A 15,260-nucleotide genomic window follows, 5' to 3' on the forward strand; every position below is an offset into this window, starting at 1 on the left:
CAAATGGAATGGAGTGTCCTGAATCACAGAGTTATACAATCTGTTTTGTACATAACAGGCAGTAGATATTGCCTCTCCCCAATACTTAAAAGATAAATGTGAATCTTGCAGCATGCATTCTATCGCATTTTGCAAGGTTCTGCCCTTTCTTTCAGCAACACCATTTTGCTGAGGGGTGTAAGGGTTAGAAAGAATTTGTTCTATCCCCTTTTCCACTAGGAACCTTTTGAATTTGTGAGAAAGGTACTCTCCTCCTCTATCACATTGGAGTGCAGATACAGGCCTAGGGAATTTTCTATTTGCCCATGTCACAAAACCTTTAAATTTTTCAAATGCCTCATCTTTATGTTTTAAGATGTAGATAAATGTGTATCTTAAGAAATCATCAATGATGATCATTGCATACCTTGCTTGTCCAAGACTTGGAGCAAAGGGACCAATAATGTCAGAGTGCACAATTTCCAAAGGTCTAGTTGTAACTCTGTCACTGTGCTTACTCACAGGAGCTTTGAGTGTTTTGCATTCTTTGCAAGCTACACAGTCTAAGTATTTATCACAGGGTTTTATCTTTAGGTCAGCACACAGCTGTGGCATTTGTGCTATATACTTGAAATTAGCATGACCAAATCTCCTGTGCATCAGGTGTACACATTGGTCATGATATGGAGTGTTGCCAACTGCAGCCTTGCAGCTTGGCTTCCTTGCATTTTGCACAATGTACAAGGAGTCTTTTAATATACCAGTAGCACACAATTTTCCATGTTTACGTATCTCACAACCATTTTTCTTAAATGTTATGACGTACCCTGATGCAGCCAATTGTGCCACAGATAAAAGGTTTGATTGTAAATTTGGCACATACAACACACCTTTTACAGTTTCTCCCAAGCAGGATAAATACAAGTCACCTTGTCCCATAATTTTGGTCACAGACCCATCAGCCAAAGATACACTTTGTCTTTCAGTTTTAGACAGTGACACAAAAGAGCTTTTACAATTACATAAATGACAATTGGCCCCAGAATCTAACACCCATACATCAGAATTACCTTTCTCAGCAACCTGTGCAATTTGGGTTGTCAGAAGAGCCTTCTTCATCACTGAGGGCTGGGAGGTAGCCATGGCTTCTTCCTTCTTTTGCAAGTCACCTCAGCTGGCTTCTTTGTCCTGTAGACCGTCAGTTGCTGGAAAATCTCCAGGTGGCTCCAAAGAAAATCTTCACAGGTCTTTGCTACCTGCCTTTAAATTGTGCATGAGGTGTGGAGATGATCTCTCTATTCTCTCTGGGTTTTACTGGGCTTACTGGGCTGCTTACTGGGCCTATAACCTGTTGGCAGATTGCTAGGAAAGCCTTTGGCCCAGGAGAGATCAGAAAAGTCACACACCAGGCATTTCTATAAAAATAATTTTATTTACAGAAAGCAAAACATACTTAAAAGCTTCTGCATTCTTACAGGCTCTCAGTGAGAGCTGCTTAACTCTACATGCCTACACAGAAGGGAAACTGAAACTAAAACAAGTCCAGGCAAGTTCTTTCCCCCAGGTGCAAAAATTAACATTCGAAAAGGGGACAGTTGAATTCAACCTCTTCACCTGGCCAAAATGATTAGTTACCATAGTAACCTTAATCTGTAGTAGAAAACATTTAACAAAAAGGGATTTTTACATGCCCACTTTTCTTTTTTTGTAATAACAAAGTTTAATTTTATATATCTTCTGTGAGATTGATCTGTCTCCCAAATCTCTCATTTGTTCCCATCCCCCTTTAATTTGCCAGAAAGTAATACAGAGTGTGGGTGCCCTATCTGTACCACCTCCTGGGGTTTGAGGAGATTACTGTGCAAAATAACTAATGGCAGCAGATTTCTGCTCCAAGGCAAGGAGGCAGAGCCAAGGTTTGTAAACCCAGAGGCTTCTGGGAGAAGAGGTTTGAAATATCTAGCCTTTCACCCTACCAGCTGCTAAAATGGTTTTATGGTTGTATGGATGATAGGTCAGATCATGCCTTGCTGCTATGTAGTTTTATTTTTGTTTTGTATTATGTATTTTGTGTTTTATTTTTATTTTTATTTGAAGTTACCTAGAGTCACATAATAGTGAGATGGGCAGCTATATAAATCAAGTAAATAAATAAATAAAATTAGCTTTATTTGTTTGTTTGTTTGTTTATCAAATTTCATCACCGCTCATCTCTCTCCCTCAATATGCTAACAAATTATTTCATAAGCATTCTTCTTAATGAAGGGAATTTAGGTTAAATGCACAATGGTTTTCTCTAAAGAAACAAATATTAAACTAATAGAAAGTAATTGTCTGAATATTGTATTAATAAATAAGATACAAATTTATATTAGGTTTTTTAATTTAAAAAAATATTTGCTAAAATGATGAAATACAAAAGAAGGGAATCTACATTAAATTATTATATGGTGAAGAAGAAGAAGAACCAGAATATACAAACCACATAAAATATGTATAAATACAGTATGTATTGTATAGGACTAGGTTCAAGGACATAGAAGAGGCAGCATTTATGCTACTTATATTCCACGTACTAGGGAATAACCCCATGGAAATCAACAAGGCTGATTTATGAGTCGACTTGCATAGAACTCTTTATTCCCACAGATTATGGGAAATAAAGATGGCAGTTGATAGTTTATCAGTACATTTGACCGTGAAATCCACTGATTCCTGATCACCCCTTTGGTTTCTTTCACACATCAGAGACGTCACTTGGTATTAGGGATGTCATTTCTACCACCCTTTCATCTTGCCTCTTCTTTGATGCCATGTGTTTCCCATGACTTAGAGTCTGTCTCACCTTCCTTTCCTTTCTTTCTTTCTTTTTTTGTCTTATCCGATACAGTGCCTGTGGCAGATATAAAAGCGATTGTTACAGGGAAAGACTGTCCTCACATGAAGGAGAAGGGAGCCCTTAAACAAAACAAGGTATCATTTTCAATTACATTCAGTAACCCTTTCGTTGCAATTTTTGGTTTTGACAAAAGGTCTGTTGTTCCTTCTGCTTAAAAGGGTTTGCACACATCATTGTGAATGTTCTTTTTCTAATTTGTTCATTCATCTATCTCAAATGCTCAGAGCAGTTAGCCACGCTTAGTATTGGAATAATATCCTTCCATAAAACCCATTTAATATTTATTCTCTGTATGCAAAGCTCTCACCAAAGTATGTCTAGTACAATAAAATAATCATACAGTATTCCCTGAAGTTCATCATCCGAGAAATTGTGGACAGGCTGTGTTTAAGTGCCATTGATGTCGAAGTGGAGTTATTGAAAGGAGATTGGACCTAGAGACTCTGATGTCATTTGGCCTTTTTAAGTCAGACACACACCCAGGTATAAAAGAACCTGTCATCTTAAGGTGATGAGCTCATCTTTCTTTCGCCAAAGTATAGTAAGTTCACTCCATCACAGCTAAACAGAAAACAATTTTATGCTCTTCATGCTTAACAACCGTTTTCATGTTTTGTTTTGTTTTGTTTTTATCGTATGGCATAGCAGTTCAGTGTTCATGCTGCTTTTTCTTGCTGGGAAATCCCTGTGAGGTCCAGCAGCCAGATGTGTAGACTATTTAGCCATGACAAGTCACATTGCCCGGGGTACACCACGAGGAGGCTAGTCTACATTGCACCGAGTTGGGCTGAGAAAGAGTGCCCAGCCGGCTTTCATGCCTAAGGTGGGACTAGAACTCTCAGACTCCGGGTTTTTAGCTCAGAACCTTAAACACTAGACCAAACTGGCTCTCTTGTTTTCATGTCAATGCCTTGGCAGTAACAGAAATGCCACTGCTACAAGCAGAAAATGAAGTATTTCCATTTGCCAATGACCAGTTTCCATTCTTTCAAAAGGAAAAAAATTAGCAATAAGTCAAATGGAAATTGTAATATGGCCTAATTCACTTATTCTGTCTGCTAGTCTTCAGAATTAGTTTTAATTCCATCTTGTCCCATTATTAATGTTTTTAAAAGTTTTTTTGATTGCCTAACTCTTCTAATGTGATTTTTGCAAAAAGAATACCCCCCACCCCTGATCTACAAAATGAAAACCTCAGCAGTGTGTTCCTTAAATAGTATGTGCTGGTTTAATTTTAATTACAGAATTTATTTAACTCTGCTTATTCCCCAACATCCCTTTTTGCGGCAAACATTTGGAGGGAAAGAGGTCTTGAGACCTCTTTTTAAGAAAATTCTGTAACTACCGTTGCTTGAAGCATGCCAGGATGGTAATTTCTTGTGCTATCAGATGAACAGTATGACACTCAAAAAACAGTTCAGGAAAATGTCTGTAGAAAAGATAGATGCATCTTTCTTCAGAACATCTTTGAGTTCCAAGACTAATGTTGGATATAGGGTAATTTATGAGCTTATGCATTTTCAGAGAAAAAAAGTGATAATGCTTCCCAGGGGCAGTACAACTTCTTAGTGTAGATGGCTGGGGACTGAATGGTTGAATTCTCCTCAATTTAAAAGTTTAGGATAGAAATGTTCTCCTCGACAGCTAAACAAGATGTAACACTGTTCAGATTGTTTGGCTAATTTGGGAGATGAGGCTGTAGTGGCAATGCGGAAGACCATTGTATTTCGAGGAGTTTAAGTGGCATATTTTGATTTTTCCTTCACACAAAGAAGCTTTGTGTTCTCCCTGAGCCATAGTAATGTTTAGCTGGCTTGTTATTTTTCACTCTTGCTTGAAAAGGTGGGGGGGGGGAGAAAACCCCAAGATTGTTTATGTTAGCACTAGCTTGTCTGTATAGCTTCCCAGGCTCTTGGAAACAGGTGCTCCAGACCCTGGGAACTATCCCGTCAAGGTCAGATCCTGCAGCCTCAGTACGATGGAAACAGGGTCATGAAGTCTTAGGGCCAGACTCTGATAAAAACCTGAGGATTGCCTTTTGAGTTGGGGAGCTTCTGCACAGACCTGACTGCTGGGTGCTGTGGAAATGGAGCCGCCCTGGCATATCTCTGCTGTCCTTATTAAGGAGCTCCTGACAGCCTATGGGAGATTGGGTATCATCTTGCTTGGTATGTTATGATTTTCCTTTATGTTATGCTTTCCTTGTGTTTCTGTTTAATCTGCATAAATTGTGTTTCTGTTTAAATCTGTTTGCTTGAGTTAATAATAAAGCTTAAAATCTCTTCACTCACTGGTGTATTTATTGTCTCTGGATCTAAAAGAACCAATTGTCTGGGCACCTGATCCTTGCCTGGACACTTGGCAGAACAGAGGGAATAAGAGTTTTACAAACAAAAAGGTAATGTGTAGCAAGCACAGACCGGTAAGTTAGATCAAGACCATGTTAGAAGGTAGGAGGCATCAGAGAATTCCTGTTGATGGGACAGTAGAAGGGTCAGGTTTTAAAACCCTTCTGTGTGCGCTATGATTACAGTGTAGCTTGGCTCTTACTGTGTCTACTGTTTGTTTAAAAAAAAATACAAAGCCAAATAATATAGGCATAGAGTTTTCAGATGGAAATTCATATCCATCTTTTCTGTTGCAATTCCAAGAAGGGATATGCCATATAATTCTTCTGAATATGTAAAATAGCTCTGAGAAGGAGAAGACTTTGTTTTCTCTTTCAGCTGAGAATGTTTTCAATAGAAAAAGACCAAGGCCTCCTAAAATACATTGTAATGGAGGAAACATAAGCACTTCCTGTAGTAGAATTGTATCTATAGGCCATGAATTTCCTCACTGTAACTATATTTACACATAACAACCATTTTTATTCTTTCCCAACCCTATACATACAGGAATGCATGAGTTGAGTTTCACAATTTAATATATTCCAATTAGATTTCTACTTCTATAGCAAAGATTTACATAGGAATTATGAGGAACTTACTCAATTCCCTACTCTGAGATATCTTCATCTCACAGAATATTACGTTGTTGCATTGTTTATTACATCATTTTCTCTATTTTGTTCTTTCCCTTTCTTCTTTGATATGGAAAGCGCTACAGGATAGATTACCACTGAAATACTGTAGACATTAGATTGAATAGCCAGTCCAGGATATCAAGATCAGAGCCCAGTTATCACCAAATGTATAAGCATTTACTTCCCATGCATCCTTACTTGATATGCTAATTTTATTATTGAGATAGTGTGTCCTGTTTTGTATTAATAAACACTATCTTCATTATTCTATTTCAGATAAGTATTCTAATAATGTATTTACTTAATTTGCCAATAAAATCATTCACTATTGCTTTGACATGTTGCAAACTTAGAACTAGGAAAACATTGGACAGCTCTTACCAACATCTGTCACACTGAGACATTTTTCTGAACAGAAAATGGCATGGTGTCAACAACAGTGTTATTTCTCTAAAAATGGTTTTTAAGGTTTTGAAACATGTTCTTTTGGAGCAGTAGGCTGCATATCAAATCAGACACCATAAGAAATTTCTGTGCTTATATCATTTTTAAAATAAGAATTAATACTTATATTATTAAGATATATTGATATTGATATATTATATTTTTCCTTTACAAAATTGCCTATCACACAAATCATGTTTTTCTGGAATAACATGGTTATAATAAATTGAATTTGAACAGTTTGAGAAAATAAAAGAGACTACTAGTATTATTCATAACATCTGTGGTTTCCGTTATCCCAAAAGTTTACTAAATGTTCCAGGGTTTAAGGAACTACAGGACTGTCCCATGGTTAGAGATACCGTTTTTAAAACAATGATGGATGCCTCTAGTCTTCTGAAGCAGGCTTTTTATATAACTATTTATTTATTTGTTTGTTTGTTTGTTTAAAATTTGTCACCACCCATCTCTTCCCACTGGAGGGACTCTGGGCGGTTTACAACAGAATAAGGTATATCTACTATATACCTTATCTAGTCATTATTTTTGGTTCTAATTTAATAAAAAGAGAGAATACAAGCTAGTAAAAATGAGAAATTTCATTTCCTCAATGATTTGTTTCAACAAGTTTCAAAAAGATTGTATTTTTCAGTTGAAAGGTAGGTAGGTAGATAATGACAGCCAATTAGCTGTCCATAAAGCACATTACATACATAAAACTAATATTAGTAAAATTAAGCATATCAATAAAACTGCTGCACACCATACAGTATATCTTGCATGACAAAATATGGCTACACTTAAAGAAATAAAGCCCCTTGAGTCTGAGAATAGTAGCTGTAAATAAAACTGATCTGAATGACCAGAGAATTTCATTAAGTGTGAAGGTATCAGCTTGAGGTGGGTGTCAGCATAAAGCAGACATTCTAATAGGACATGTCTTATGGTTTCAATGGCTCCTTCTCCATATGGGCATAATGTAAAACTGAATGGAATGTCTTTTTATCTCTCTCTAAAACTGCTGTTGGGAACCCATTGAACTTGCCAGGGTTAGGACCCCCCTGATTTTAGAGACAGTAATTTCAGACTTAAATATCTAGCAGGTCTGGAAAAAGCTCAGGAGCTAATTAAAATACATATTTATGAAGGACTTCAGAACTAATTGAATATCAATGTCTTTAAAAAACATTGCTTGATTTCTCTTATTGCACACTCACGTCCTAGCATGCATATTTGATTTAAAGAAAAACCTAAAAATTCCAGTTTCTTATATATTGCCTTGACTAGGATGAAACAAAGTAATCATAAAAGACCTGAGAAGTTACACCCGCCGGAGAGAAAAACAGTTTAGTCCAGTATGTAAAGACATGTATTGAGGCATTAGATTTGATCTTACTAATGACAGCCTCACAATTTAGGGATCATATTTGAAACACAACATGGAACTTGGAATATGTCTTGGCAGAGTGCTGGAAAGCATTTGGCCCGAGAGATCAGAAAAATCACACATCGGGCATTTCTATAAAAATAAATTTACTTACAGAAAGCACAAAAGCATATTTACAGGCTTGTGCATTCACACACGCTCAGAGAGCACTGAGCTGCTTACTCGGCTGCAAAAGTGAAACTAAACAAGTAACAAGCAAGCTGCCTTCCTCCAGGCAATGCAGCTATTAACACCCAAACTGAGGACAATTAACTTCGACCTTTTCACCCTGCCAATACTTAAGGAAGTAGCCGAAAACAATATACCAACAATATGTTCCTAAGAAACTTTCAAGGGGGCAAAATATGCTATATTAGTTGAAATGATAAACTGTCCTAACAGCCAGGAAACACGCTGAGACAAGGAACTGGTCTCTAATGTTTTATTGCTAGTACATAACAGGAATCCTAACAAACTAAAGAAGCGTGGGAAAAACCCAGACATATAAACCCCAAAGATTAAGGCGGTCCCGATCTGTATCTCTTTGAATGGCTGACCAATTCCTCAGTGCTACGCATGCGCTTAACAGTCTGGATGGGAGCCCCCTGCTCGCCATCCTTACTCATGACATCAACTGTATTTAACTTAAAATAGGAAGTGATTGTCTTCACAGTATTGTTGAAGAAGAAAGGCAGGGTAGCACATAGACTTAGGGCTATATGGCTCAAAATTAGGTGTGAATTTAGTACCGATGATATCTGATTGAGAACTTAAACTTGGAGAATATGCAGCAATGGCAAAACTTACAGTATACATACAAAATAGAAGTTTGACTCAATTCAAGCAAGAATGGCTTCCATATATATCACACATTATTCAACAAGGAAAATACAAACATTTAGAGCATGGTTTTTAAAGTTTATATCAATAGATAATGAAATCGGTGGGAGAACAAAGAAGGGGGAAATCAGAAAACAAATATTTATATTGTTTTTAGAAATGTTTTTCTTTTACCTTAGTTTTCTTTTCCTTTTTCTTTTCATTTTACAGTTTATAAGCAATAACATAGTGAATACTTTGTTACTAAGCTCAAAAATTCATATTTCCTTTTTTCTTTTTAATATTATGAAAGCAACTCAGTGTACTTTGCTTGATATCATAATTGATGTTATATTAAGCATCAGTTGTACACTCGTACTATCTGCCACCTATAGACATTATCTGAATATATATATCTGTTTTAATTTTTTTAAAATTCACACAGACACAGAAATAATAGGTGTGAACTGAGACTATGAAATATTAAATAATTGTAGTTGAGTCTCTTTTTTTTTACTTTATTATTATTGTCTCTTTTCAGGAGGTGCTTGAACTTGCTTTCTCTATACTATTTGATTCAAATGGACAGCTAAATTTCATTGCTCCTGACAAGCATGAGGTAAATCTGTATATCTGTTTTAAAAATATGGAAAAGAGGAAGAGACAGTTATTCTTTATATATATAATGATGATTTGAAGCAAAATGACAGGATCTCGTAAACTAAACTCTAGGAATTCAAGATGACTAACAACCTCAGTGATGCTGGTAATTTTAGAAAACCAACAATAATTAACATCTTCCTTTCAGGTTGGCAGAATAATGCAAATATCAGTGCATCCAACTATTTAATTAAAGAACCAGATTGATTCAAATTAAAATACACCCTATACTATTTGCCTTCTCAAAAAGGGGAAAGGTTTTTCCCAGATTATTAATGAAGAAGTCAGATAGGTCTCTTGTGAAAGGGAGTTCTAGAGTTTACGTCAACCTTCAAAATATCCATTCTGTAATCCTAGTTCATGTTTTCTGGAATGGATGAAGTATACAAAAGGGTCTCCTAAGAATGATAGCCAGTCTCTGACCAGCAATGGAACTTTGAAATTTATTCGGAAATAAACCAGAATTTGTTCCTGTACATGGATCCTGTTAACAATCAAACTGTTGCATTCTACAAAGGCACACCTTCATTTCAAATATATGCTACTGGGCCAGACCTACATTCTCTAAAAATGGGGGTAATTGATATAACAGTCTTAGCAGGACAAAGGTGTTTTGGCCATAATCCAGTCCTACAAACTATAGCCTGTATTTTCAAGCAGGGCACCACCACACCTAATGCAAGATGAAGTGCAATTTCCCTCTACTTCTGACTTGTCTATATTCTGTTTATTAACCTCACATCCAATCCATTATCATGTTTAGGCAAGAGTTCAGGGCATCAGCAACCTTTTAAAAGAAAATATTAGAATACGGGATCAACCACATATTAGTAACATCAAGTCATCTCAAGCCATGAATGATTTTCCCCTGTAATTTAATGTAAATATTAAAAAAGAAACAAAATTGAACCTGACAGGTAACAGCCAAGTTGCTCAACAGGAGTCCACTAGCCCCATCATCTGAAGCTGGAAGTCTAATATTACAAATGTATTGTAGTCAAGAGACATGAAATAGAATATAGATATTGCAGAACTTAATACTTTAAGCAATAGGGGTGTGTGTATGTATATACATGTACATACAGACACATATACACACACACCATAAATATTCAAGACTGGTTAACTATGAAGAGTATATCCAAAATAATTCAGTCATTCCTAATTAATTAACTAGCTGTGTCTTTAGTCTGATAACATCTTCTGTAACTGGCACTCCAGGAAACATTGAATACTCTTTAACAGCATACTCCTTCTTCTGATCCTTGCTGGCCAGTCCAAAAGGGTATCCTGGTTGATGATACTGGAAGCTGCTAAGAGGAAAGGCCATCCTAGCTCTAAAACTGAGATGGATATAGAAAATGCATTACAACCCCAAAGACCAGAAATTGTCTAGTTGAATGAGAGGACAACAATTGCTAGTAGGCTCATAGCTACCATAGGGGTCACGAATTCAAGAGCTATTGTACTTCTGACAGAAACTTCAGTATAGACAAGAGATAGTCTAACAGAATCCCTGTCCTGCTGAAATTGAGGTGAAAGGTGAAAGGTCCCCTGTGCAAGCACCGAGTCATGTCTGACCCTTTGGGGTGACACCGCTTTCGCAATGTTTTCTTGGCACACTATAGAGCAGGGTGGTTTGCCATTGCCTTCCCCAGTCCCTGCTGAAGTTGCCAATTTTATATTATACAGATACTCAAGATCTAGTGAAAGTACTTCATCAGAGTGATAGAATAACAGTAAAATAGTAAACCAGAAAACAGTAAACACTGTTCCTCTATTCTTTGTGCTGATGTTTCTTCCCTTCTATTTCATGTTCATACAACCTTTCATTTTCTTGCTTTTTAACTAAAGCTGCATTCTGCAAGCTCTAGTTATTTTTATTTTATAGCATGCAGTCAGCTAAATTTAAAATCCATCTATTGGCATGGAATCCAAAACAATCCTTTATATGATAAAAACACTGTTATAGGTGATTATATTTTCTACTTATAAACTAGGACATAAGCCAATGTGACTGAAATCTTTATTTTTAAATTGTCTCATTTAAGCACTTTTGTTCACAGTTGCATAAATGGCTTTTCAAATGGCTTTTCAAATTAAATCATGCTTGACTGTTGTTCATGAAATCTCCTAGGATTGTCGCTGATTTCATACAGTTTCTCCAGCCATATTTACGTGGAACTATCAGCCTCAGGAAGATATGGCTTCTATTTTTAATTTTTTTAAAAATGGGTGAAACAGATTTTTTTTTAACTGTATTGTCCAATCCAGCATCCAGTTTGCAATTTTTTAAGCAGTCTATCATTATTTTAATATTAATATTATTTTAATATTAATTAATATCATTATTTTAATATTAAGCACAGAGGGATGTAATATTTTGTAAACATCCTCAGATAGATCCAGTGTTCTAATATAGAGCCTTTTTTATGAAAGAAATCTAAAAATACAGCTTTATATCTGCTTCCTTCCACATCCATCTACAAAACCAAGATCCCTCGCTATTGGAGAAATACGTTTTCACAAGTCAAATAAGAAAGGATATTTGTCTATGTAGTGGAAGTCAGAAGGTGGAAATGTTTTTAATGAGGCTTTTATTTCTTTTTAAACATGATGATCAGATATTAACCTCAGTTTGTTTTAATAATTAAGGGTGTATGTGTACCACCAAAAATAGGTAGCTATATAAGAACAAAAGCCATAGGAAGTGACATGTTGGATATATGGGGTGAAGGAAAACTGTGTCTATCATGTCTTCCATTCAGTAGAGAACGAGTGTGGCATTTTTCTTTTCGTGTTGATGAAGTTCCACAGGATGAGAATGATGTGTGAACTTCAAATACAGGGGAAGTTTCTCCTACAGCAGTGATTCACGAGTTGTTGCCATAAATGTGACATTGTGAGCACAAATCACTTCTGCTTCCTCTTCTCCCTTCCCAGTGCTTTGATTTTAGTTCTTGAAACCACCTGAAAAAAATAACTTTGCTATATAATGTTACACTCAAACAAGATAGTATATGATAATGCATCTGTATGTGTCTATTTCATTTTAGTCCTAGATTATCAAGATGCTGGTAACTCAAAAGCTGCTGCTATTATAAAAATGTTTTGTCTAAAATGAAAACACATATGTACATTACTGACGTGGCATGGTGTTTTGGATATGCCTATGAAAGTCAGATTAATACAGATCTCCCTCTTCTCCCCTCCCGCACCAGTACTGTGTATGGACAGATGGTCTCAATGCCCTGCTCGGAAAAGATATGATGAGTGAACTGACACATAACGACTTGGATACTCTGCTCAGTATGGAGATAAAGCTGCGCCTCCTGGATCTGGAGAACATACAGATCCCTGATGCTCCGCCACCTATTCCAAAAGAGCCAAGCAATTATGATTTTGTATATGACTGCAACTAAAGCAATTGTCACTCCTCAGATTTACAACTAATAACTGGAAAGTTTTTTTTTTTAAAGAAAAAAGAGAAAGAACAGAAAGAGAACAAGTGATACACATTGGACTTATTGTTATGGTGGGACTGTAAAACAGTTACTTCTCCCTTTGCTTTCTGCCTCTCGTTCTTATCCATTGCTAGTGAAAAACACCACTTCCATTAACATTTTACTATTGGGCAAGATCAAATGAATATTCCAACTTAAAAGATGTCATCAAAGGAACTTACCTATTTTTTAAATGCTGGAGCACAGTTCCAAATAAGAGGACAGTATGACCTAATAGCACAATCACCAAACCAGATCCAGCATTGCAGGTGCTTTAACAAGAGGAAATGAAGTAGGGGAGAGAGAGAGCTACGGTGAATGAGGTAGTGCGAGCTGTCTCCCACCCAGTCACTTCAGATTTTGAGTCAACAGGAGATCTCAGTAAGAATGAAGATGGTTAATCACTTGCAGCTTCTACACTGTTGTAGTTGTGATCCACCACCATCCTCTTCATTAACACCAGCATCTTAAGTCAGGAGACTGTTTTTTTAATAATGCCACAGCTCATTATGTAATCCCTTAATACCCACAACTTAGTATCTCATCTGAAATGTCCAGACTTTTAACAAAGCCACTTGCTCTTTATGTCCTGTTGTATACTTATATATCACTAACTGAAAGCAGTGGGCATTTTTTAGTCCAGGCTACGGTTGATTATTTCGTTTGCAAAGTGGCAGATGCCATCGATACCGAAAATGCTGTATGTTCAGGATTATGTTATAGAAATGTGCAGGGTATTATAAATTTGCAAGGGACTTGGATTTGTATAAAACATTTGAACAATACTTGCCAAATATATATTTAATTGAAAACAAAATTATATTGTGTGTACTTTATTAAAAAAATTACCTGTTTTGAATTCTATATTCTACTTGGAACATTCTCCTTGGAGAGAATATACACCAACATTCCCATCAACATGGCTATTGAATAAAATGGAACTTGTGTTTATGCCTGGAGTTGTGTCCTTCTTTTCAGGTTCTCATCTATTTGTTATAATGTCTGATGTTTCTGCATTCTTGGTAAAAGACAAGGCAACTGTGAATGAGTCTGCTGTTACACTCTGGATGAAAGAGATGAAATTATTGTGGAAATGGGCTAAAAACTGAGCTGAAAAGAGGCCATGAGGTACCAAAGTTTGTCCACTGACCCATCACAGACCAACAAGCCTGCAGTAGCAGAGCAGTGCTGCAAATGATGTTTTGCAGGCCAAATACCAGCTACATACGTTTATGCAGCTACATACCCAGCTGCATATCCTACAGAGGAAAGCAAGTTATTCTCTCAGTCTCTAATTACTAGAAGGAATTGGTTTGTAGGTGGTGTTTATTCCTAATCCCTGACTGACTGACTGATTTTATTAGTTCACTTCTCAGTCTGTCAGCATAAACAAAACTCAGCCATGGATTCCTGAGGGAAAAAGGCTGTTTTGTGAAGCAGGGTACTTACTGTCTCTTTAGTTAAATGCACAGAAACACAGTAAATAAACTGGACTACGTCCATGTGTTTAACCAATAGTATGCTCATGTTACTCTTTTTTCTGGAATTATTGTTTCTTGCTAAATCACTTTTTATAGTATATCTCCATAATGTAATTGTAGCCTCTTGCATTCCAGGACATGAGAATACAGCCTTCCTCAACCTTGCACTTCAGGAATGCTGACTAACCCCCATAATCTATTAGCCAGCATCCAGTCAATTTACTTTGGAGGGAGCCATCAGAGTGGAGAAGCTATATTATAGACAGGCCTTGGCCATGGAACAAATTATTAATAGTATAATTTGTGTTCTGGAGAACTTTCACATTGCTAAAATTAGTTTCTTCAGGGAACTGCAACCATATTCAGACCCACTTTGGGACTGGGATCAAGCCTGATCATGCAAATAGCAACTCTGTCAGACTCCACACACTGGATCAGGACCTCTACAGCATCCTTGGCCAATCCTGGGGTGGTGATATACAGTAGGATATTGTCATGAGTAAGGATGGCGAGCAGGGGGCTCTCACCCAGACTGTCAAGCGCATGCGTAGCACTGAGGAACTGTTCAGCCATTCAAAGAGACACAGATCGGGACCGCCTTAACCTTTGGGGTTTATATGGCTGGGTTTTCCCACGCTTTCTCAGTTTGTTAGGATTCTTGTTAAGTACTACTAATAAATATTAGAGACCAAGTCCTCGCCTCAGTGTGTTTCCTGGTAATCAGGACAGATATCAACCTATTGATATGGGACGCGGTGGCGCTGCAGGTTAAACCGCTGAGCTGTTGATCGGAAGGTCGGCGGTTCGAAACCGCGCGGCGGGGTGAGCTCCCGTTGCTCGTCCCAGCTTCTGCACACCAAGCAGTTCGAAAACATGCAAATGTGAGTAGATTAATTGGTACCGCTTCGGCGGGAAGGTAACGGCGTTCCGTGAGTCATGCTGGCCACATGAGCCGGAAGTGTCCTATGGACAACGCCGGCTCCAAGGCTTTGAAACGGAGATGAGCACCGCCCCCTAGAGTCGG

At 37.2% G+C, this 15,260-nt stretch overlaps 1 protein-coding gene across 2 annotated transcripts in view; it reads left to right on the plus strand.

Moving 5' to 3' along the window:
• Positions 1 to 13,706, plus strand: part of ELMO1 (engulfment and cell motility 1) — a 300,993-nt gene extending 287,287 nt beyond the window's left edge. For both annotated transcript variants that reach the window (XM_063304033.1, XM_063304034.1), the window contains exons 20-22: positions 2,870 to 2,952; positions 9,134 to 9,211; positions 12,474 to 13,706. In XM_063304033.1, the coding sequence (XP_063160103.1) occupies positions 2,870 to 2,952; positions 9,134 to 9,211; positions 12,474 to 12,674 (362 nt within the window). In that variant the 3' untranslated portion in view covers positions 12,675 to 13,706. The remainder of the gene's footprint in view (positions 1 to 2,869; positions 2,953 to 9,133; positions 9,212 to 12,473) is intronic.
• The last annotated feature ends 1,554 nt before the right edge of the window (positions 13,707 to 15,260 follow it).

The sequence above is a fragment of the Candoia aspera genome, chromosome 4 (assembly GCF_035149785.1).
Source record: "Candoia aspera isolate rCanAsp1 chromosome 4, rCanAsp1.hap2, whole genome shotgun sequence".
Taxonomy (NCBI): domain Eukaryota; kingdom Metazoa; phylum Chordata; class Lepidosauria; order Squamata; family Boidae; genus Candoia; species Candoia aspera.